Source organism: Hyla sarda, chromosome 6 (genome assembly GCF_029499605.1).
Source record: "Hyla sarda isolate aHylSar1 chromosome 6, aHylSar1.hap1, whole genome shotgun sequence".
Classification (NCBI taxonomy): Eukaryota; Metazoa; Chordata; class Amphibia; order Anura; family Hylidae; genus Hyla; species Hyla sarda.
In genome coordinates, this window is record NC_079194.1 from 111351935 (window position 1) to 111377584 (window position 25650).

The window sequence follows — 25650 nt, forward strand, 5'->3', positions numbered from 1 at the left end:
CCAAAGAAATGCCACCCCACACCATTACTGACCCACCGCCAAACCGGGCATGCTGGAGGATGTTGCAGGCAGCAGAACATTCTCCACGGTGTCTCCAGACTGTCACGTGCTCAGTGTCAACTTGCTTTCATCTATGAAGAGCACAGGGCGCCAGTGGTGAATTTGCCAATCTTTGTGTTCTCTGGCAAATGCCAAATGTCTTGCACGGTGTCTGACTGTAAGTAGTGCTGGACGGTATACCAGTTCATACAGAATACCGAAATTTGTTTCCTGCATGATATGAATTTTTCCCATACCGCAATACCGGTTGAGAAGTGGTCTGTGGTCACCACCTGCAGAACCACTCCTTTATTGGGGGGGGGGGGGGTCTTGCTAATTGCCTATAGTTTCCACCTGTTGTCTGTTCCATTTGCACAACAGCATGTGAAATTGTAAATCAATGTTGCTTCCTGAGTGGACAGTGTGAAGTGTGATTGACTTGGCGTTACATTGTGTTGTTTAAGTGTTACCTTTTATTTTTTGGAGCAATGTACTTCAGTGGGAGCTCCAGAGTGTAACTGCATGGAAATAGTGACATGTCCCTTTTCTGCAGGGCTTCCCTTGTTTCAATGGGCACTTTCAGATATAACTTTTTATATGTTGTACATCTTGGCAAAACAATAGTTTAGATACTTCTTTAAAAAAATGTTCACATTTTAAAGAAAACTGCCTCAAAAATTCCCACCACTAGGGGTCCCCATACCTCCTGGGAAACTGAGACCCACAGCAGCATGAGGGTGTCCAAGGGTCATAAATACGAGATGGCTGATTGACAAGGCTGCAGGAGGAACACAGCTGGAAGCAACACTGCTGTAACAGTTTTACCAAACATGTTCCTCCAGCTGTTGCAAACGTACAACTCCAAGCATGCCTGGACAGTCAAAGGGTGTTTGAGCATGCTGGGAGTTGTAGTTTTGCAAAAGCTGTAGGCACACAGCTGAAGGCAACACTGCTGCAAAAAGAGTTATACAAACAGTGTACCTCCAACTATTCCAAAACTACAAATCCCAGAATTACAGGACTGGCAAAGGATGATACACATGAATGACATAGGAAGATCTAAGTTAATAACTCACCATATTGGCAGACCTCCAGCTCTTGCAAAACTACTACTCCCAGCATGTACTGACTGCCTAAGGGTATGCTGAGTTGTAGTTATGCAACAGCTGGAGGCACGCAACTACAACTCCCAGGATGCCGAGACAGCATTTTGCTGTTCGTGCATGCTGGGAGTTGTAGTTATGCAAGAATTGGAGGGCCACAGTTTAGAGACCACTGCACAGTGATCTCCAAACTGTAGCCCTCCAGATTTTTCAAAATTACAAATTCCAGCATGCCCAGATAACAAATGGCTGTGTGGGAATGCTGGGAGTTGTAGTTTTGCACGATCTGGAGGGCCTCAGTTTAGAGACACCTGCACAGTGGTCTCCAAACTGTGGTCCTCCAGATCTTTGAGGCCACTCACCAGCTGCCACATTCATTGCCGCTCCCTTACTTTGCTGAGGTCGCCTGCCTGGATTGCCGCCGCCTCCTCCTCCGCTGCCTGGACCCGGACACCTCCGCCACCCGCTGCTCCCTACTGGTCCTCCGCTCTACCCGGACACCCATGGGTGGGCAGAACGGGGGAACTGAACTTAAACATGCCCCTGATCTGCGATTGTTCGGTCACTTCTATCCAATCGCAGTGATAGGTGGGGTGGAACCCCTGCCACCTCACTCACATCCCTTCAGGAGGATTGGTGCTGTCTCGGACAGCACCGATAACCCTTATTTTCCAGGCCACCGGAGACCCGTATTACCGGCGGTGAATGGAAATGCAGAGGGTTTACAGGTACACCCTTGGATCTTAAGTCCCAGTACATGAGGGCATACCTCTGTGCCCTTGATCCTAGTGGGGTTAAAGCCTGGGAATTTTTTTTTTAAGGGCAGAATGCGTTAGGAGTAGTTAGGGAATATAATCTTAGATTAGATAATATGGTTTGATGACAGGTACTCTTTAAAAAACAAAAACTTTTCTCTTTCCTCTGACTTGTGTCCAGCACATTGTTCATGTTAATATTTTGGTGTTCCCTGAGCAAAAGAATTTCCTTGCATTGGAGGGAGAGGCATTGTCCCAGAGGTGACGTCGGCAGCTTCCACTGCAGGCTGCCATTTCTTATCCCAGAGGAAATGACGCACTGACCGCCACAACAAGATCAGATCTGCCCTGTGCAGTCTCATTTCTTGAGCTGATTTGCATTGGGAATGTTTTTCTTCCTTAGTTACTCATTTACTGTAACTTCTTACAAATAGAGCGGTAAACCTTTAGCCTGGCCTAGTGAATTTCTATGCCTCTTTATGCAAGCACCGAGGAGGGTGGATCACAGTTACGACATGTTTCTTCTTGAAGCCTGTCAGACTTTTTATTTTTTTTTTAAATCTTGCCTAATCTTAACAAAGGTTATCAAAAATGTCTGCAGTCAACAATGAGACCAAGATTCTTGTGGGCAAACCGGTTTATAGTTTTATAGTTCTAGCAATGTGCATCCTGCTGATTCTAAACATGTTCCTCTTCATATGTTGTTTTATTTCCTCTGACTTTTTATATCACCAAGTTGGGTAGTTGTTTTAGTGCAAGGAAAAGTACTTGGCTACATTTTATTTGGGTTGAAAATGCAAACTACTTATGAAGATTTGTAAGTTATGTAGTCACTTAAGACACAGCTTGATGGAGTTGTACAAACATCATTGTCAATAAGAGAAATGAACCAGCTCACCACCTATGAACATCACTGGATAGGAAGGAATTTCAGATGGTTGAGGAAGCACGGAATACATGTCCAAGCCGCAAATCCTGGAGTGAACAGTATCCAAAAAAGCAAATGGTGCAAAAAAACAATTTACCAAAAATTCTAGCTCCCAAAACGTAAAATCCAAAATTTATTAAATCATATTAAAATGATACCCAAAAATGTGAAGAATAAAAACAAGCAGAAACGCTGACTCGTTTCCAACCGTGCAGTTCTTAGTCATGGTGCCATGACTAAGAACTGCACGGTTTGAAATGCGCCAGCGTTTCTGCCTGTTTTTATTCACATTTTTGGGTATCCTTTTAATATGATTTAATAAATTTTGGATTTTACCTTTTGGGAGCTGGAATTTTTGCAAAATAGTTTTTTGCACCATTTGCTTTTTTTTTTTTTTTTTACAAACATCATTGGTTACATCTAGAAAGCATCCATGACTTTCTTTTCTAATGTAACATGTTTAGTATGTCGCTCTGTATATAGCACTGTTTCCCAACCAGTGTGCCTCCAGCTGTTGCAAAACTACAACTCCCAGCATGCTGGGTTTTGCAACAGCTGGAGGCACACTGTTTGGGAAACAGTGGTTTATAGTGAGCACATGCACAGACAAGCTTTTAAATACAATGTCCCCTTCAGTAGCTTTAATTAAAACCGAGAACACAAAAAAGGTCTGACATTGTACAGAGCCTTTGTCCAGAGCGAGAGCAGATTGCCAGCCATTTTTTACTTCACTTGTCATCCGCAAAATGACAGCAGTCACATTAAACTACTTACTCTGAGCAGCAATGGGACTGAGTTATGTGCAGGAAAGATGACCGTGTGGTCATACAAAAAATATGTAGCTTTTAAAGAGATTATCTAGGATTTAAAGGGGTTATCCAGGGGAAAACTTTTTTTATATATATATCAACTGGCTCCAGATAAACAGATTTGTAAATTACTTCTATTAAAAAATCTTAATCCTTTCAGTACTTATGAGCTTCTGAAGTTAAGGTTGTTCTTTTCTAAGTGCTCTCTGATGACACGTGTCTCGGGAACCGCCCAGTTTACAAGCAAATCCCCATAGCAAACCTCTTCTAAACTGGGCGGTTCCCGAGACAGGTGTCATCAGAGAGCACTTAGACAGAAAAGAACAACCTTAACTTCAGAAGCTCATAAGTACTGAAAGGATTAAGATTTTTTAATAGAAGTAATTTACAAATCTGTTTAACTTTCTGGAGCCAGTTGATATATAGAATTTTTTTTTCCTGGATAACCCCTTTAAAAAAACATGGCTGCTTTCTCCCAGAAACAGCACCACACTTATCCTCAGTTTGTGATTGGTATTGCAGCCAACTGACATGCACGTTAATGAAACAGGTTTGTTTTATTCTGCACACAGGTTAGGTTTGGTGCTGTTGTGAAAAAGCTGTTCTTCTAAGAAATGTTCTAATCTTGGATAACTCCCTTTAAGGCTAATGTTATCTGGCCCTATTGTACAGATCTGTTATATGGCACCATCTCTTATGGGCCCATGTATGGTCTCCATGTACCATTTGATAGGACACATTACATCTATGGGAGAAAGCAATGGCATACAGAGGGCATATGGGCTGAGGCGCTGTAAGGACTCGGCACTCTTGTGTGTATGTGATCCCTAATAAATTAGTGTTTTAATAAAATAGGATTACATTACAGCTTAGGGTCTCTATGGGGCACCCATGTTGTGTTGCATACAGCATTTTTGGTTATTATCCAATTAGTGCAGATTTGTAGACCTTTTCGATGCTTTGGCAAGAACCCAGCATCAGTCTGTTAGCTATTGTATTACTTTTTGACTTGTCTCTGTTCTTTCCAGATAAAGTTCTATTTGTTGAGATGCTCCATATTGTCATAGGTGGCGGTGGTCTGAGTAATGGCGGGAGTCCTAGCACTTGACACTTACAATGTTGCAATTATTTTCTCAATCACTTGGGGAAGTCTTAACGTTACCACCCAGATCATACATGGTTGCAAAATATCAGATTGCATTTACTTGTACTTTCCACAAGATAATTCCATTAAATAAATGGTCTTCGGTAGATGCAGCTAGAACAGAGATGATACAGCTCAGTAAAATGTGCCCCTCTAATTCTCTTAATATGCTTGAGAGAGTATATGAAAACTTATTGAGGAAAAAGAAACCACCAGATGAATCAGTCACTGTAGATCTCTCTTTCGGGATGACTGCATGAAAGACCAAATGAATTAAAGAGTGCCTGTCATTTTAAAAAGCTTGACATGACCGAGACATGTCAAGTTATTACTAAGGACCCCCCACCCATCAGAGGGGATAAGCATGCGGTAACACACTCAACAAGCTTTGTCTCACTGCTCCACTATAAGGCCATGTTCACACGGCATAAAATGGGCAGAATGTTCACCCGAAAACACAATAATACGGCGGGTGCTATGAGTGCCTGGAAATGCACCGTTTAAATGACGGCAGTGCATTTTCTAGTGAAGTCCTATGAAAAATATACATGTCTGTTCTTTCTGCAGAAGCTAGACTTGGGATTTCTGTGGCAGATACGCCGCCGCGTGCACAGTGCAGCAGAATCCCATTGAAATCAGGGGACATTCTGCACAGACATTCCGTCATGTGAACATAACCATAAGTTTATGGGGAGTTAGACAAAGATGCTGAGAGTCGGGGAGCAAAGTTTGCTACCGTGCACTTATCCATACCTGTTCTCCTGATTGGTGGAGGTCTTAGCACTGAGACCACGACAGAAGAACTTTTGATATGTAAAGTTTTTTTGTAAATAACAGGTACTCTTTAAAGGGGTCTAAGATCTAAGATGTCAGATCGCCGGGGTCCCACTGCTGGGGACCCCCGGGATCTCGGCTGCAGCACCCACCTTTACGGCTTCCACCTCACACCAGCAATGCTGGAGGCTTCGGATCCCGACCACAATGGCGGAAGAGTGTGACTTCACGACTCCGCCCCAGCAGCAGGACCCTGGCGATCTGACATCTTATCCCCTATCCTTTGGATAGGGAATAAGATGTCTAGGGGTGCGGAGTACCCCTTTAAGGATATTATAAAGCTGCCCATACACCTAGGATGCCTGTTGGCCCAGTCTCCCCTTACTTTTTACTGCAGAAATTGTTTGGTTGACAACTTTGTTTCCCCGTTGTCTACAGGGAGCTAAACGTGACCTGCATATGACACTGCTTATCCTGGGAAAACAAAGGACCTGACAGGTTAAAATAATATGTCCTATGGTTTTGTCCATCTGCTGACGTTACATCTAATGTGTATGAATGGCCAAAGTGCCTAGTAGTCCACATTAAATATAACACACAAAGGGAACTTTACTGCTGTTTGTGGGACATGATTGTAGCCAGTTATATCTGGTGAATGGATGGTGGTTCGCCTTTGAAGCTGTCTGGATGTCATTAGGAATCTAGACCAGTCATGTTTAAAATGTGCTGCGCAAGGCGGCCTTGTGAATTGTGCAGCTTGAGACCACAGGAATCTCCGCAGGCGCAGGCTTGATTTTGTGTTAGTTTTTTTAGCTTCTGTTTGGCACGCAAATATTTAGTGCACCTCCCCACCCCAAGCCCTCACAAGATGGCCTCTCTATGTATGTAAAGTAATTAGTTCTAATGGTATGTAAAATGTGTTAGTAGAGGGATATAAGATTTTCTTATCACCTAACATAATCAGAAAATTCGAGGAGCAAAATTTTTGTTTTTTAAAGAAAATGTAACCATTTGGAAATTAAAAACACACTGCAGCGGTTGGGTGTCTCCAAGTTAGGCTGGGTTCACACCACGTTTTCTTAAATACGGTTCCCGTATACGGTTTGGAGGAGGGGGCGGGGCTTAATCGCGGCGCCCGCGCTCAGCCGTATTCGGGAACCGTATTTAATGCGTCGACCACGTTTTTGCCTGCGGTCGGGAAACCGCATACGGCCGAAAACGAAGCCGACCGGAGGCTGCGGTTCACTCTGGTCTGCTCATAGACTTGCATTAAATACAGTTCCCAAATATGGCTGAGTGCGGGCGCCGCGATTAAGCCCCGCCCCCTCCTCCAAACCGTATACGGGAACCGTATTTAAGAAAACGTGGTGTGAACCCAGCCTTACTTGGTGGAAAAGACTTCACCCCACTATTTATGTAACTTTATTTATAAAGTAGTTTAACACCTCAGGTAACTTTTTTTTTTTTCCCCCTATGTAGGTTTCCTCATGTCCGTGAAGAGTGTCTCGTCGCTTTGCGGCTCTCCGCCCTCGGTGTGGTCAGTCGCTGCGATTCCGACCCCGTGATTCTCTCCGACCGTAGTGCCGGACGTCATGAGCATTGTAATCCCTCTGGGAGTCACCACACCAGATACATCCTACTCAGACATGGCCGCCGGATCAGAGTAAGTCGTCTTCAGTCTAATGGTAATCCCTGTTAATTGATAGGATGGAACCAAGAGAGCTTTTGGTCGCATTTACATCACAACTTTATTGGTCTGAGTAGATGAAATTAAGGATCCTTGACTTTGTCTGCTGAATATAGGTAGAAGCAGCAGCAAGGGACTGGGGGAGTAGAACTGCTGCAGAGCTCTACTGTAGACGTGGTAAACAGCTCAACACTGAGACATGACACTTCCTGCAGATGTGCCATGTGCTGCTTGAAAGCTTGACAATGACTTCATGAAATTAACTAGTTTCTCATAATTTTTTTTATAAACTAATTTCAAGATGCAAACCGGTATTACGTATGGTCCAAAAGGCTATCCAGGCATGCTGGGAGTTGTAGTTTTGCAACATCTGGAGGCACCCTGGTTGCAAAACACTGCACTAGTTAGTATGCAAGTGTTGTCTGCCATTAGTCCTATCTCAAGTGATCCTGGAGATTCTGTATAGGAATTAGGGATCGACCGATTATCACGATTTTGGGCATTATCGGTATCAGCAATTACCTTGCCGATAATGCCCCGCCCCCACCGCACCGCGATAAATCAATGATCTGCAGCGGTGTCACGGGGGGATAAATAGCCGATAACTTATACTGGAATATCGGTATAAGTTATCGGCTATCGGCCCTAACCTCCACCGATTATCGGTATCGGCCCTAAAAAAAACCGATATTGGTCGATCCCTAATAGGAATTCTGAAGATTGGGTTACTGGACCGAATGGCATGTCATTAACTGTAGAGAGGAAGGAGAAGCCTGCGCTGGACGCTATTCGTCTTATTTTAGCTGAGGGACTGTAATTGTGCAATAGGTCATCTGTCAGCATCCATTTTTTTTATTTATTTGTGTTGTAAATACAGGAGTGTTTCCTCATTTCTAAGAATGGATTTTCTGCTAGGGGATCTTTCCATTCCCCAAAGAGTAAGGGCTGTGTCTAATGCAGGACACATCATATGGTATTAGAGCGCCACCTACTGGAACACTTAACTCATTTTTTTCTCATTTATAAAAACATATATGTTCTTTATTGTAGTCTTTTCTTACAAAATGCGATGTACGTTTTGTTTCTCAATCAGAAATCTGACAGAAACTTAGCACTATTTTGCTTGTGGGAAAATTTAAGGGTCCATAACCACTGATTTATAGCACAGATATAGCTACGGGTTGTATGGCCCTGATAACTAGAATACATAGACCACGTTGTACAGGTCATGCTGGATTACACAATATAATGTTCTTTATTTATAGAGAAGCTAAAATGTTAGTCAATAGACAGGGTTCATAGTATAAATAGTATAGTATGATTGAAACGCTGGTTATTAATAACCAGGGCTATTGGGGGAGATTTATCAAAACCTGTGCAGAGGAAAAGTTGCCTAGTTGCCCATAGCAACCAATCAGATCGCTTCTTTCATTTTGCTGAGGCCTTGTTAAAAATTAAAGAAGCAATTTGATTGGTAGCTATGGGCAACTCAATTACTTTCCCTCTGCACAGGTTTTGATAAATCTCCCCCATTGTGTTGTGTAAATTGTGGATGGAATTGGTCCACCTATCCTAAAGTTAGAGTAAAGCTGTGAGATCCCTATAGCACCACCAGAGCACAGTGACTTCTGGAGGCGCGATCAACCCAAATGTATGCGATTGAAGAGCGATGTGCGTTATTCCATGCAGCAGAATCAGCGATCCCAGTGCTCTTTTTGGTGTATACAATAGCGCAGTGGTCTTCAAACTGTAGTCCTCCAGATGTTGCAAAACTACAATTCCCAGAATGCCTGGACAGCCGTTGGCTGTCCGGGCATGCTGGGAGTTGTAGTTTTGCAACATCTGGAGGGCCACAGTTTGAAGACCGCTGTAATAGCGTAATCTACTTCCTTTTTACATACAACAAAATGAAATGTTCTGTTACGGAACATGTGTAATGGAGCCAAAAACTGTGAATCCAGCCTAAGGGCAGGGTCACACAGGGCGATTCTTTGGTAGAGTTCACGCTGCGGATGAGCCGATGGCAGTCAGAGGAGGACTGCAGAGCGAGCTCTTGGCTGCGGCCGGGTAGCTCTGTGTGTCCGCTCGTAGTCGTGGATTTCTCCGACGGCCTTCGGCACATTTGCAGCGTGGAATACATTGCAGATGCGCCCCATGTGACCCTGCCCTAACCTATCATTTGTTTTGTAGTTTGCAGCAGCCGTCTACAAACTGTCACCACCTCAGTCTGGTGCCAAGTATTGTCTGTTTGTCTTCAGTTGCTGAGACGCTGCTGAAACAGTGACAAACCAATATGGCGACTCCTCCACTTCCGTAAAATTGACGTCCACAGCTTAGCAGTAATATGTCTGGGTAAAGAAAAGCAACTTTGACTTCTAACAATTCCAATTCTGACAAAGTCCTGGCAAAAGAATGAACAATATGGTATTGTCCCACATAAAGGATGCTCACCCACATTTTTCTCAAATACACTAAGATATGACCGAGAACTGTGTTAGTTTAGTACAGTGTTTCCCAACCAGGGTGCCTCCAGCTGTTGCAAAACTACAACTCCCAGCATGCCCAGACAGCCGAAGGCTGTCTGGGCATGCTGGGAGATGTAGGTTTGCAACAGCTGGAGGCACACTGGTTGGGAAACACTGGTTTAGTAGCGTTAGGATTCTAGGTTTAGGATATTCCGTCTTCATTGCTTCCTTCAAAGTAATCCTTCTCAACTTATTAGTTTCGGGGCAACTTGCCTGTGACTATTGTGCTGTTATATATAAAACAAATGCAGCTGAACCTGTAGACGTTCAGATGAGAGGGGGAAGAAGTGCTGGCCATTTAGGATTTTAAGAGAAAGAAAGGGTGTCTGATTGGGATTTACTTCCCAGAAGTGATTTTCACACTGATGACTTGGTTATCCCCTATCCTGTGGGTAAAGACATAACTTTTAAATAAAATACCCCTCAAAAGTAGGAGCGCACATAGTGCATACGCAGTGTATTTCAGGCTACGAGAAATGCAATGTGCAGCAGGAAATACGTAGCATTTTTTTGCTATGACCACACACAAAAGGCTTTCCCCGCTGCAGCCGTATGTTAAAAGTAAAGTTTGGAGGTGGGACGAACATGACGCCAATACTTAGACAAGCTGGACTCACAGCGGGTTTCTTGGAACGTTAACTACGCTGTGTACGTGCTATGTATGACCCTACCCTTAAAGAGTACCTGTCTTTAAAAAAAATCTTAAGCTTACATTTTCGGGTCTAACTCTCTAGAGAGCAGATGCTAAGCATGTATTTCTCCCAACTTGTATTGTGACCGGTTGGGGTCTAAACAAACAAATCCAAAATAATCAAAACCTTTGATAAGTCTCTGACATCAATAGTTTTTGACTGTGTCCATTTAAGTTGAATAATTTTAAGTAAAACATTGAAGTCTATTAAGTTCGGTTGCGATAACATGTTCCATAAATCTATGACAATATGTAGCACCAATTGAGGCAATATTTTCTTTAATTGCTTTCATTGTATCTTCTTAGCCCTGAATCAGTTGAAGCTAGCCCAGCAGTTACCGGAAAGAATATCTATGCAACTCACAATTACCCAGGCAGCCAGAGCCACGGATATCGAGGTCTGCCATACGCAGTAAGTACTAGACACCCCTTTTTACAGTGATATTGGTCATCCGATTACTAAAACCTCTGCTCCTGAAAACTCTAGTCCGATTCTACCTGATCTCATCTTTTCAACATAGTATATCTCTGATACTGTGACTGAACTTGGCATATTATAAGGAAGTACCCAGTTACATAGGCCCTGAATGCTTTTAAAGTGGGGGACCTGTTGAAACGTGAAAAACTGCAATTGACATAAAATAGTGTAAATAAGAAAAGATTGGGAATGAACGTGAAAACTATCTGCCCCTGCTTGTTTGTTACCTGTGCCCGCAGCGTCCATGGCAGGCCTAATGTTGATGATGAAACAGCTGGGTGGATACCCAGTACCTGTCCCCTCTTCAGTCCGAATCCCACGCATGCTCAGTGAATGCCGCAGTGACCCCTATGTAAGTAAATGATGGTGGTAGCAGTTTCCGACAGCACTTTCTGGCAATGAAAATGAGATGTTTGCGCTATATGGAATTGTAGACTGATACAATTAGGTAGGCTTTTGGCCTTTACAATTAGGAAGATATCAGAAGATGGTAAAATGGCTTTAATTTTCCCACTTTTTTTCCTCCTCTTAAAACTATAGTAGAAGTTGCTCATGAAAATTAATACAGTATATAAATGAAATAATTCGAAAAAGTGCTACAACTTTGAGGTTTTTACATTCATGTCTTGGTTGTAAATCATCTCGCAAAGCTTGTGGTAAATCAATATATTAATTGATTCCTAAAATAATGCAATGAATAATGGGCGCCTCCTGTCCGAAGAGCCGTGTTTAATAGTTCTATAGGACTTGTCCACAGCTCCTCGTTAACACTGCTTCTCTATAGCTGCTCTCAGCCACATTGGTTTGATCAGTTTTAGACAGTTCGCTCTCAATATTAAACTTCAATGTTGAAATCCTATCTCAGTCCTGATACTAATGCTGATTTTATACAACTTCTGTCAAGCAGTTATAATAGGAAAGATGACATTTCATGTTCCCTGACTGTATACTTTTTTGGGGGAGATTTATCAAAACCTGTGCAGAGGAAGAGTGGCTCTGTTGCCCATAGCAACCAGTTAGGTTGCTTCTTTACTTTTCCACATTTAAAAAAAATTAAAGACGCAATCTGGTTACTGTGGACAGCTGCACCACTCTTCCTCTACACAGGTTGTGATAAATCTCCCCCATTGTATCTCAGCTTATTTAAATGGGAACTCTCATTAAAACTAAGTTTTGCTATTGCACTTTGTTTAAAAAAAATGAAGTTTTCTAGGTTTTGTGTTTTAAAAAGCTGCCACTAGGTGTCTTCCTACTTGTCCAGAGCACACTTCCCCCCTATCTCTTGCACAGACTTTGGACTCCTGCTGGTCTGGCAGAAGTCCAAAACCAGGAAATGCAGTCTGGAGTGCTGAGGGGGATGTGTGCAGCCTTAACCAATCATAGCTCATCGCACACACTAAACTGCTCTGGGCTGTGTGTAGCAGAGGGAGGAAGTTCACCCCTGTATGGCTTCAGATGATGTCACGCCTGCTGGGTAACGCCCCTTTCCTGTTTGTGAATTTGACTGAGACTGAGCAGAAAATACAGAGCAATATCAAGGTAGAGAATTAAAAAAATAATAAAAATAAAGGCAGTGGTGGTTTACAATAGCTAAGTGTGCCCTAATCACATACCTTTTTACGCCCTTTCATTCCTGGAATATGAGTGTTAATATTTTTCTGACAATTTGGGGAATCAGTCAGATGGGTGTGAACTTAATTTTAATAATGGGAGTCTATCGGATGATCGGGATAAAGTCAGGAGGTGTGAATGTTGTACATTGTGGGGTGTGTATGCCAAGTACACTACTCCTTACTGTAGAACCCCACCCATCACTTGATATCTACTCCCATTATTAAAATTAAGTCCTGCCCATGTGACTAATTCCCTGAAGTGTCAGACCATAGATTAGCCAACATATCACATGAACAGAAGAATGTGTGACAAGGGCATCCTAAGCTATTAAATGATATTCCAATCTTATTTGGGGGAGGTGGGGTTGGCCACAAGTCCTCTTTAAGAGAATATAGAAAGGTAAGTGTTTCACACTGTCCTCCAAGCAGACAGCGATGGTAATGCCTTTAGCTGCCCAAGTGATGCTGTGCTGATGCATCATGGGATTGATAGCAGAGCACAGAGCAGGATGAGAAAAATGGTGGTTAATCAGAGGTCACATAATCCAGCTGAAGTAATGTTTGGATTCAGCTGAGCTGGGATGAAACACATGGCTTTGAAGGAATAGCTGTGGTGAGAGTGGATAATATGGGCAAAAAGCCCTTCTTGGTTCTGTGAAATCACATTGTCTATCTTTCCTATTAACTACCTCTGAATTGGAGTAAAGTAGTGTTATGCTTGTGCCCCTCCCATATTGTCTATTTATCTGATTAAAGGGGTTATCCAGGAAAAAACTTTTTTTTATATATCAACTGGCTCCAGAAAGTTAAACAGATTTGTAAATTACTTCTATTAAAAAAATCTAAGTGCTCTCTGATGACACCTGTTTCGGGAAACGCCCAGTTTAGAAGCAAATCCCCATAGCAAACCTCTTCTAAACTGGGTGTTTCCCGAGACAGGTGTCATCAGAGAGCACTTAGACAGAAAAGAACAACCTTCACTTCAGAAGCTCATAAGTACTGAAAGGATTAAGGATTTTGTAATAGAAGTAATTTACAAATCTGTTTAACTTTCTGGAGCCAGTTGATATATAAAAAAAGTTTTTCCTGGAATACCCCTTTAAATTTGCTGGCCACGTCACAGTACGAGACTAAAATGATCAGGAAACTGATTTGCAGAGACTTCTATAGACTTGCATGAGATTTCCAGCAAATATGTCTCCTGTTTGCTTTAGTCTCAAGTTCTGATGGCTGGAAATATAAACTGATATCCTGCCACTGGAGCCAACATTGGAGGTACACTTTAAAGGATTAGAAAAAAATTGCATCTTTCTACCAATAGACTTGTTCATGAGTTGGGGGGATTCTTTATGACATGACGGCTGAGCTTGTATACTTCACAAAACTTCGTCTGCCCCTGCTTTTTTATATATATATATATATATATATATATATATATATATATATATATATAGAAATCAGCGATGGTTTTATAATTCTGTTTAACACTTAAAGGGGTAATCCCGTGGAAAAGTTATTTATTTATTTATTTTTAAATCAACTGGTGCCAGAAAGTTAAACAGATTTGTAAATTACTTCTATAAAAAAAATCTTAATCCTTCCAGTACATTTTATGGGCTGTATACTACAGAGGAAATTCTTTTCTTTTTGGATTTCTCTGATGTCACGACCACAGTGCTCTCTGCTGTCCAATTTAGGAACTGTCCAGAGCAGCATATGTTTGCTATGGGGATTTTCTCCTGCTCTGGACAGTTCCAAAAATGGACAGCAGAGGTCAGCAGAGAGCACTGTGGTCGTGACATCAGAGAAATCCAAAAAGAAAAGCATTTCTTCTGTAGTATATAGCCCCTAAAAAGTACTGGAAGGATTAAGATCTTTTTAACAGAAGTAATTTACAAATCTGTTAAACTTTCTGGCACCAGTTGATAAAAAAATAAAAAAAAAGTTTTCCACGGGAGTACCCCTTTAACATCTGAAAATGTTCTACTTCAGAATGTGTATACATTAAACCACATACATTTTTTAAAGGATACTACTGAGCATAATTGTGGAACATTAACATGTTTCCATTGTATCAGAAAGGGAGGTTTTCCATTTATCTTCATTTTTTACTTTGTAAACGTTTGGGTTAAACTCCAGTCACCCACTTTACAGGATCACAATTATGGAGCTCCACCACCACCAACGCCACCCGCATCTCCACCTGTTCAGGCTATAATCCCACGTGCAGAACTCAATGGCGTTCACTCACCTGAAGACGAGGAGAATTCTGGAGATAGCGATAGTTCTTCTGAAGGAGAGGGGATTCCCAACTGGTGCCACTGCAATAACTCTGCTGATGGATTTCTTGTGAAATGTGAGAAATGCAGGTAGGTTGTCTCCATATTAACTACCAAGCGCTGCCTTAGGCTGATTTGCAATCTTTCTGATATAGTGTTAAACACAACAGCTAGAAGAAACTAACAAAACTTTCTCTCCTTCCCACAATGTTCAGGGGTGTAAACAGAGGAAAAGTTATTCAGCTGAATCGTCGGAAGCAAGACAATGTGTCTGGTAAGTCTACCATTAACCGAGCAGAAAAGTGGATTTTAGCCGATCATTTCCTTGTTCTCTATCCTCCTCACAGATAAGATTGTTGGAAGAACTAAGGTGCCTTTTGCTGAAGGTCCAGTGTCCTAATAAGTGTCCATCTACCTTTGGACAAGCCAGTACTTTGATCAACAGGTCTAGACTAATCTTCTGTATAAAACTATAGTTGAGTATTTAGCAGATATCACCAGTATACTGAAGTTGTTGTTAGCTCTGTTCGTTTATGTTGGGGTTTTCAATTAAAGAAACCAGATCTTAGCACCTGATCCATCACAGAACATACATCAGTGGCATCCAAAGGACTCTTATAGTGGGAGCCTTAAAGGGGTTCTCTGCCCATGACATCTTATCCCCTATCTAAAGGATATGGGATAAGATGTCTGATCGCTGGGACCCCGCAAGCTCTGTGCAGCACTCTCATTTAGAAGCTTGGTGGCGGGGGTCGTGACATCATGGCCACACCCCCACAATGCAAGTCTATGGGAGTTTGGGAGTTGACTTGGTGGACGTCAAGACCCCTGTCACCCACTCCAAGCGTTCGGAACAAAATGTTCCAAACGCTGGGGCAGCTTAGTACACTTTTAACCCCTTAACGACGCAGGACGTATATTTACGTCCTGCGCCGGCTCCCGCGATATGAAGCGGGATCGCGCCGCAATCCTGCATCATATCGCGTCGGTCCCGGCGCTCATCAACGGCCGGGACCCGCGGCTAATACCACACATCGCCGATCGCAGCGATGTGCGGTATTAACCCTTTAGAAGCGGCGGTCAAAGCTGACCGCCACTTCTAAAGTGAAACTGAAAGTGACCAGGCTGCTCAGTCGGGCTGTTCGGGAACGCCGCGGTGAAATCGCGGCGTCCCGAACAGCTGACCGGACACCGGCAGGGACCTTACCTGCCTCCTCGGTGTCCGATCGACGAATGACTGCTCCGTGCCTGAGATCCAGGCAGGAGCAGTCAAGCGCCGATAACGCTGATCACAGGCGTGTTAATGCACGCCAGTGATCAGCATAGGAGATCAGTGTGTGCAGTGTTATAGGTCCCTATGGGACCTATAACACTGCAAAAAAAAAGTAAAAAAAAAGTGTTAATAAAGGTCATTTAACCCCTTCCCTAATAAAAGTTTGAATCACCCCCCTTTTCCCATAAAAAAATAAAACCGTGTAAAAAAAAAATAAACATATGTGGTATCGCCGCATGCGTAAATGTCCGAACTATAAAAATATATAATTAATTAAACCGCACGGTCAAAGGCGTACGCGCAAAAAAATTCCAAAGTCCAAAAAAGCGTATTTTGGTCACTTTTTATACCATTAAAAAAAATGAATAAAAAGTGATCAAAAAGTCCGATCAAAACAAAAATCATACCGATAGGATCACGGCGCAAAAAATGAGTCCTCATACCGCCCTGTACGTGGAAAACTAAAAAAGTTATAGGGGTCAGAAGAGGACATTTTTAAACGGATAAATTTTCCTGCATGTAGTTATGATTTTTTCCAGAAGTGCGACAAAATCAAACCTATATAAGTAGGGCATCATTTTAACCGTATGGACCTACAGAATAATGAAAAGGTGTAATTTGTACTGAAATATGCACTGCGTAAAAACGAAAGCCCCCAAAATTTACAAAATGGCGTTTTTTTTCGATTTTGTCGCACAATGATTTTTTTTTGCAGTTTCGCCGTGCATTTTTGGGTAAAATGACTAATGTCACTGCAAAGTACAATTGGCGACGCAAAAAATAAGCCATAATATGGATTTTTAGGTGGAAAATTAAAAGGGTTATGATTTTTAAAAGGTAAGGAGGAAAAAACGAAAGTGCAAAAACGGAAAAACCCTGAGTCCTTAAGGGGTTAAGGTTCCACTGCGGCACTTGTCAGTTTGACAGGAAAAACAGCTCTACATGCTACGCTGGTTGTCTTGTCAGAAAGTACATTACGCAAAGAATATATGGATCCTCATCGAACCTCCAAATGTGGGGCTTTGTGAATGTTTATTAAAAGTTTGTCCTTATAAAATTAAGTTTTGCAGCTGTGTAATATAATTTTCCTCAATTGCTTTCTGCTTGTAGATCTCTGCTTGTAGTCACTGCTTAAAAAATGTTTTCTTCTAGAAGCCGAAAACTTGTCACATCAGGACTCTCATAGATTTTAGAGTTGGTTATTTCATCTCATCATGTGATGGCTTATTGCTAGTATATGCCGTAACTTTGATTGTTGGAGTCTGATCCCTCCTATTATCCTTTTTTTTTATTTTTATTTTTTATAAAGTATTTCATTTTGAATGTTAATTAACAAACATAACCAACAAGGTAAACATAAACAACACCCTCCTTAGGTCCCAGACACCGACACCACCGTAATGACAGGGAGCAATACATATATAATCATCCAACAGCAGTAAGGGAGGGGGCATCTGAGACCCATCCAGAGAAAGCCCAGCAAAGACAAACACACATCCACTCATACATGCACACCTCCCGGTAACCCCCCCCCCCCATTCTCCATGTCGAGAGAACAGTAGCACACTATAGGAGATCTACTGGCACAATCTAGCCGGGGACCCCCCATTATCCTTAAAAGAAATGTCTGCAGAGCGGAGTTGACTCCTAACCTGTGCACCACACCTGCCCCGTCCACTGTGCATCTGAATTCAAGTAATGGGATCAGCAGCACTTCCCTTACACAGTCAAATGGCCGAATTACATCTTTCTCAGGATTGTTAGGGGTCCCAGAGGTTTATGCCTGACCAAACAAATGATAGCATATCCTAAGAGATATCAAAAGAATAATATATGTGAATACCCCTTTAAATGTTCATGTGTGCAAAAATGTGTGGAATTTATTCAAAGTATTTCTTCTTTATAGGGGGTGAGAGTAGTGCTACTGAGAGTTGGGATGAGGAACTGTCTCCATCAACAGTCCTTTATACAGCTACTCAGCATACACCAACAAGCATCACACTCACGGTCAACAGAGTGCGGAGAAATAAACCAAAAAAGAGGAAAAAAAGTACTGAAAAGGCTCGTAATACCCCCAAAACCAAAAAAATTAAGGTAGGATAACATTTTGTTTACAATAAATCTGTGTTCTAATTAAAGTTCTACTTCTATATAGTTTAACAATCAAAAAATGTTAAATATGCAGACAAAGCTGGCACAAAATCTGTTTTTTAAAGGTTATCCATGCGTTTGCTCAGGGTAGACTATCAATATTAGATCACTGGCATGCCCAATGATCAGTGCTTTGAAGGTGCCAATTGTAAGTGTTGCAGCCATTGTGATGTTTACCTCGGCTAATACTTACAATTGCTGCAATTTCTAGCAGTTAAGCAAGAAATGTTATGCCGCCTTGTCACGGTTAATTGAATGCGAAAACACTGCAGTGTTTTGCAAGGCTGCTACTTACAGGCCCTGATTTACTATTGTAAACATAACTACATGCTTTTGTTGGGTTTTGTGCCACAATGTGTAACCATGTGCCACAAATTGTGCCGAGAATTTGTGGCACATTGCACCAAAATAAGCATTCAAACTAGAAAAAGACCGCTGGGGCCCCCTGCAATCTCTCTGTAAGGGGCCCCGGCTCTCCGGACAGATTTCGGGTGTCGACCCCCGCACGAAGCGGCGTCCGACACGCCCCCTCAATACATCGCTATGGCAGAGCCGGTGATTGCCGAAGGCAGCGCTCCGGCTCTGCCATAGTTGTATTGAGGGGGCGAGTCGGCCGCCGCTTCATGCGGAGGTCGACACGCCCCCTTCGCACGGGCTGCCCGGGCCCTGTACAGGAGATCACGGGGGGCCCCAGCGGTCGGACCCCCTGCGATCTGCAACTTATCCCCTAACTTATCCCCTAACTTATCCCCTAACTTATCCTCTAACTCTGGAATTCTTTTACCTTTCATTATGATTCCGAGATTGTTTTTTTCGTGACATATTGTACTTTAACATAATGGAAAATTTTCGTCGTTATTTGCATCCTTTTTTGGTGAAAAATCTCAAACTTTCATGAAACTTTGAAAATTTTGCATTTTTCTAACTTTGAAATTCTCTGCTTGCAAGGAAAATGGATTTTACAAATTATATATTGATTCACAAATACAATGTTTACTTTATGTTGACATCATAAAATTGACATGTTTTTACTTTTTGAAGACATCATAGGGTTTTAAAGTATAGCAGCAATTTTTAAAATTTTCACGGAAATTTCAAAATCTGCATTTTTCCTTTAGATGTTTCACAAGAATAGCAGCAAAGTGGAGGAGAAAAATCTAAATCTGCATTTTTTACACTAACTTGTTCTTGTAGACCCATATTTATTTATTTTTTATAAAAGTAGAAAAAGCCCTCCAAAATATGTAACCCAATTTCTCTCTAGTAAGGAAATACCTCATATGTGGATGTAAAGTGCTTTGTGGGTGCACTAGAGGGCTCAGAAGAGAAGGAGCGAAAATAGATTTTAAAGAGCAAATTTTGATGAAATGGTTTTTGGGGGAATGTTGCATTTAGGAAGCTCCCATGGTGCCAGAACAGCAAAAAACACCCCACGAATTTTCAATAAAGTTGGACGTGAAAATGAAAAATGTTAATTTTTCCCCCAAAAATGCTGTTACCCCAGATTTTTCATTTTCACAAGGGGTAATAGGTGAAAATGTCCCACAAAATTTAAAACTCCATTTCTCTTGACAGAGTTTGACAGATCTTTGTAACTGTGGGTTGTGCAAATGATATATTACATTCTTCGATTTCACAGACCACTGTTCCAAAAATCTGTCAGACACCTGTGGGGTGTAAATGCTCACTGTACCCCTTATGTTCCGTAAGGGTGTAGTTTCCGAAATGGGGTCACATGTGGGTGTTTATTTTTTTTTCGCTTGTCAGAACTGCTGTAACCAGCCGCCACCCCTGTGCAAATCACCAGTTTAGGCCTCAAATGTACATGGTGCGCTCTCACTCCTGAGCCTTGTTGTGCATCCGCAGAGCATTTTACGTCCACATATGGGGTATTTCCGTACTTGGGAGAAAGTGTGTTAAAAAATTTGTTTTTTTTTTTCATTTACCTCTTATAAAAATGAAAAGTATGGGGCAACACCAGCATGTTGGTGTAAAAAAAATTACACTAACATGCTGGTATAGACCCCAACTTCACATTTTCATAAGAGGTAGAAGAGAAAAGGCAACCAAAAATTTGTAGAGCAATTTCTCCCGAGTACGGAGATGCCCCATATGTGGCCCTCAACTGTTGCCTTGAAATACGACAGGGCTCCGAAGTGAGAGAGCACCATGTGCATTTGAGGCCTAAATTAGGGTTTTTCATAGGGGTGTACCCGGATGCAAGTGTTACACTTGCCTCCGCCACCAAAAATACTGTACGTCAGTTTTCCCCAAACAGGGTGCCTCCAGCTGTTGCAAAACTCCCAACATGCTTGGACAGTCAATAGCTGTCTGGCAATACTGGGAGTTATTTTGCAACAGCTGGAGACTCCATTTTGGAAAAACTGACATACAAGATGTTTATTTTTATTGTGGGGGCGGGGGGCACAGTGTAAGGGTGTAGTGTTTCACTCTTTTTATTTAGGGTTTAATGTAGTGTAGTGTTTTTAGGGTACATTTACACGGACGGAGGAGGTTTACAGTGTGTTTCCAGCTGCAGGGGAATATTTGCCGCATCTCAAACTTGATGCGGGAAACTTTCTGTAAACCCCTGCCTGTGTAAATTTACCTTGTACATTCACATTGGGGGGGGGCTTAACTACAACTCCCAGCATGCACTGACAGAACGTGCATGCTGGGAGTTGTAGTTATGCAACAGGTGGAGGCACACTGGTTGGGAAACACTGAGTTAGGAAAAATCCAAGGTTTCCCAACCAGTGTGCCTCCAGTTGTTGCAATACCCCATCTCCCAGCATGCCCAGACAGCCGAAGGACATGTTGGGAGTTGTAGTTACGCAATAACTGAATAACAGTTTTGGGACCACTGTGTAGTGGTCTCCAAAGTGTAGCCCTCCAGATGTTGCAAAACTTCAACTCCCAGCATGCTGAGACTGTCCAGGCATGCTGGGAGTTGTAGTTCTGCAACATCTGAAGGGCCAGATGTAACAAACTACAACTCCCAGCATGTCTAGACTGTCTGGGCATGCTGAGAGTTGTAATTTTGCACCATCTGGAAGGACACAGTTTGGAGACCGCTGCACAGTGGTTTCCAAACTGGCCCTCCAGATGTTGCAAAACTAAAACTCCCAGCATGCCCAGACAGCCAGATGCTCTGGGCATGCTGGGAGTTGTAGTTTTGGAACTTCTAGAAGCTGCAATGAAGATCAAGGCAATCTTCACTGCAGCATCTGACACAGCAGCACCACTTGCCTGCCTTCGGTCCTGGTCCCCGTGTGACTGCTGCCGGTCCCCAGGTAACGGCCGCCGCCATCTTTCCCCGCTCTGCCCCAACACCCAGGGGAGGGCAGAGCGGGGGAATGTCCTGTCCCGTCGCCACCTGCCACCTCGCTCCTATCCTCTAGGATGATCGGGGCTGTCTCTGACAGCTCCGATCATCCCTATTTTCCGGGCTATTGGGTCATCAGACCCGATCAGCCCAGAATAGCAGCAAGTTGCCGATCGGAATTGATCGGCGATTTGCTGCACGGGATGCCTGCTGAATGATTTCAGCAATCATCCCGGTCCCGCCTGCCGTGCGGCGAGGAACGAAAATTCCCACTGACGTACAACTACCTCCTTGGTCCTTAAGTACCAGGGAGCAAGGGCGTACCTGTACACCCTTAGTCCCCAAGAAGCTAAAAAACCCAACACTTAGTAAATTGGGGCCATAGTTTGACACCTGCAACTATGAGCTGATGTAAACTTCAAAGAGGCCGCAACACTTGCACAAGTGGCACTTTGCCTTTAAACACCTAATCGCCAAGAGTGCCTAAAATTTTACAGCTGCCGATGTCATATTGATGGCCTATCCTGAATCACTTCTAATCAGACATTTCTTTCTTAAGTGGTTCATAGTTGGCCATTCTCCACGGAAGCAGATCGAAATGATTGGATATGGTCTATTCTGATACTGCTGTTTTCTCTTAAAAAAGTAGTACACACTTTAAGCAATGGTACCCGTCACACTAGTATTATAATTGGAAAAAATAGATGTTAGCAGCATTTGTTAGGCCAACAATTTACAGTATGAGTTTCAAAGCTATTGCAGCAGGGGCACAGAGATCTGGACATTACTTGTGCTTCCCATGGTTAGTATGGGAGCCTTGCTTTGTAGTTAAAGTAGGAGAGTTTCATCAAAATTGTCCTTACTCAGTACAGGAGCCTTGGACACAGATCTTAGTTTCTGCACAGATTCCTCTTAATCTGTACACAGTAAGGAACATGGTTTGCAATTAATGTGCAGTGATTGTCAGTGGTGTAGTCTTATGTGATTACTCTAGGGTAGATTTTTAACTGTTACTATGTTTTGATTGTTTTAGGCTTTTCGGGAAGGTTCCCGCAAGTCTTTACGCATGAAGGTGAGTCCCTCATTATCCTAGTAGTCTTCAAAGGTTATGGGACACCTTTGCTCTGAAATGTTTTGTATTGGTAATTTGCTTACTAAATGCAAAATGAAGCAACTTTCTACTTAGTTTTCTTTGAAATGAGTAAAGGAATGATGATTTGGGGGTAGCATCTCCAACGGCAATATCTGCATGGAGCCTGTATGTTCTTCATGTTTGTGGGTTTTACTCCTGGTACAGGTCCAGGTTTTGTTTCCACACTCTAAAAACACTGACAAGTTAATTTGGAATGTACATATCAACCTCATTGTGCAATGAAATATGTTTGCACTATATATCAAAAAATAAGATTCCAACCGGAAAACCTGTTGTTTTAAATAAACAAATGACACTCCTATAAAAATCTTCTTTTTCATGTCATAGGTGTTCTCAGAATTTAAAGGTTTTACTGTCATTTGAAAAAAACATTTTTACATCAGAGACATGGCAAAAATTTTGATTGGTCTGTGTCTGGCTGCTTAGACCCCCAAGATCCCTGGAGTAAGCAGGCTTCTCCTTGCTGCAGGCAGTGGATTCAAGAAGTCTATGGAGTTTCTCTTGCTTGTTTCTCCTTGGTACTTTTCTAAATGGTAGAGTCAAAACTTTTGACATGTCTCTCTAACAAAAAAGGTAGTCCAGCATTCCACTCAGTCCTTCTCAGAATGTAGCAGGTTTGACAAAGACCCACATGGTGTAAATATTTTGTTAAATGACATGTACACAGTAAAACACTAAAAAAAAAATCAGATATTCTGTGGATTTGTGTTTTTTATGATGAAGCTTTCTGACATTTATCAGTTGTTATACAAACACCTGCTACCTCCATATATGCTACAATATGTATTGCACGAAAAGCCCTGGCAAATGTTAGTCATGCGCTTTGGCCTTTACGTAGTTAATAGACAACTTAGAGGTGAATACTTGATATGCTTAATCACATTTCATTAACATTTTTCTTCTGTACTATTTAAGCATCAGGAGGTAATAGTTTTTGTAGGAAATCTTTCTGTATGGATAGCTGTTAAGTTAACTTGCTATTTGTTTCTTCCAGAACTCTCCTTCAGATGCTCCCACATTGGATGAAAATACCACAGAGGGTTGGGAGAACCGGATCAGGCTTTGGACGGACCAGTATGAGGAGGCATTTACTAACCAATATAGTGCAGATATGCAGAACCTTCTGGAGAGGCATGTACGCGCTAACAAAGAGCTGGTTGGCAAAGCAGAGATGCCTGAAACCATAAAGAAGTCCGAACTGTCTTGTAATAACACGGTCGTAGGATCTCAGATGCAGGTATAGAGTGTATTGCGGCTCTTTCTCTTTTCATGTTTTACATTCCCTTAAAAATAAAAAGTATCACTTAGATGTGTTTTTTTTTTTTTTTTTGACATTTTGTACGTTACTAAACGGGCTGCCATCCTGCCTGATAGAGATGCTTTACAGCAGGACCCATGGACCTAGCTGACAATAGACAGGACCTGTCCCATTTACATAAATTGGAAACATTACTCAGATGTCATTGGAGAGGAGCGATCTTCCAGTAATTCGATTCGTCACAAACTTCTCGGCTCGGCAGTTGCTGACTTTAGCCTGCATAAATTAGTTCAGATTTCAGGTGCTCCGGTGGACTGGAGAAGGTGGATACAGAGTCTCCAGCCCACCAGAGCACCTGAAAGCTGAACTAATTTATGAAGGCTAAAGTCAGCAACTGCCGAGCCGAGAAGTTTGTGACAAATCGAATTACTGTAAGTTCGCTCATCTCTAGAGGTCATTCTACAGGTAGGGACAGGCTGACCTATGAGCAACATCTATTGTGTGTAGCTCTCATTTATTTATATACTGTCGTCAACTTTTACTATAATTCTGTGATAAGGAGGGCACCGCTGGGTAGTGATCTATACTGGACATTGAGTTTTAGTGTGTAGTTTTTGGCCTTGTGGCAAGAATGGAAACTGCAATATTTCAGGATTTTTTTTTTTTTTAAATATAGGTGGTAAAATGGAAAACTAGAAAATACATTACCAACAATGTTTAAAAAATCTGGTTTATATCAAAAATGTATTTACACATAAGTAATTTTCTGATGACACATTTACTTTTAAATGGGCACTCTCATTAAAACAAATTTTTGCTATTGCACTTCTTATGGTAAATAAAAAAAAGATTTCTAATATACTTTGGTTAAAAAAGTTTTCTATGTTTGTGCTTAATAAAAAGCTCAAGAGCACATTTTCCCCCATCTTATACACAGACTTAGGACTGAGGTCCAAACACAGGAAGTGCAGCCTGGAGTGCTGAGGGTGTGTGTCCAACCAACAGCATATGGCAGTTAAGTGTGAGAGGAGCTATGATTGGATGAGGCTGGACACACACCCCTCAGAACTCCAGGCTGCACTTTCTGTGTTTGGACTTCAGTCCTAAGTCTGTGCATAAGATGGGGGAAAATGTTCTCTTGAGCTTCTTTAAGCATAAATAAAACATTAAAAACCTCATTTTCTATACACAAAGTATATTAGAAATAGTTTTTTTTTATTTACCATAAGGAGTGCAATAGTAAAAATTTATTTTAATGAGTTACCCTTGAAGTATTTTTTTCATATATTTCAGTGCTTAGATCTTATACATTTTTTTTTATTACAGCTTCAGCTGGGAAGGGTCACAAGAGTGCAAAAACACCGAAAAATATTGCGTGCATGCAAGGATTTACCAGTGAACACTCTTGTAATTGAATACCGGGGCAAAGTTATGTTACGGCAACAGTTTGAAGTCAACGGACACTTCTTTAAAAAGTAAGTGTGGGATGACTGAACAGAAGTTTTTGCATAGGAATTTTAGCTTACTTCCCTCAATTTCTATTTCTTGGTTGAAAAACTAAAGTGGACCAGAGGGTTAGAACAGTGACCCTATTACAAAGTGTGAGTCCCATTTATCTAATTATGATTGCATTGTGTTTATACCAATGATGTTTACATCATGTTG

General features: G+C 41.9%; 1 protein-coding gene across 9 annotated transcripts in view; it reads left to right on the forward strand.

Moving 5' to 3' along the window:
• The window catches only part of SETD5 (SET domain containing 5), a 106426-nt gene that overhangs the window by 55298 nt on the left and 25478 nt on the right, over nt 1-25650 (forward strand). Inside the window, exons 1-9 of one of the 9 annotated variants that reach the window (XM_056524677.1) lie at nt 7197-7215; nt 10762-10867; nt 11173-11285; nt 14686-14915; nt 15041-15099; nt 18005-18192; nt 22608-22646; nt 23722-23964; nt 25312-25460. In XM_056524677.1, the coding sequence (XP_056380652.1) occupies nt 11178-11285; nt 14686-14915; nt 15041-15099; nt 18005-18192; nt 22608-22646; nt 23722-23964; nt 25312-25460 (1016 nt within the window). In that variant the 5' untranslated portion in view covers nt 7197-7215; nt 10762-10867; nt 11173-11177. Of the gene's footprint in view, nt 1-7031; nt 7216-9459; nt 9664-10761; nt 10868-11172; nt 11286-14685; nt 14916-15040; nt 15100-18004; nt 18193-22607; nt 22647-23721; nt 23965-25311; nt 25461-25650 lie in introns of those variants that run through there. The other 8 variants (XM_056524682.1, XM_056524678.1, XM_056524679.1 and 5 more) reach the window with 8 other exon arrangements.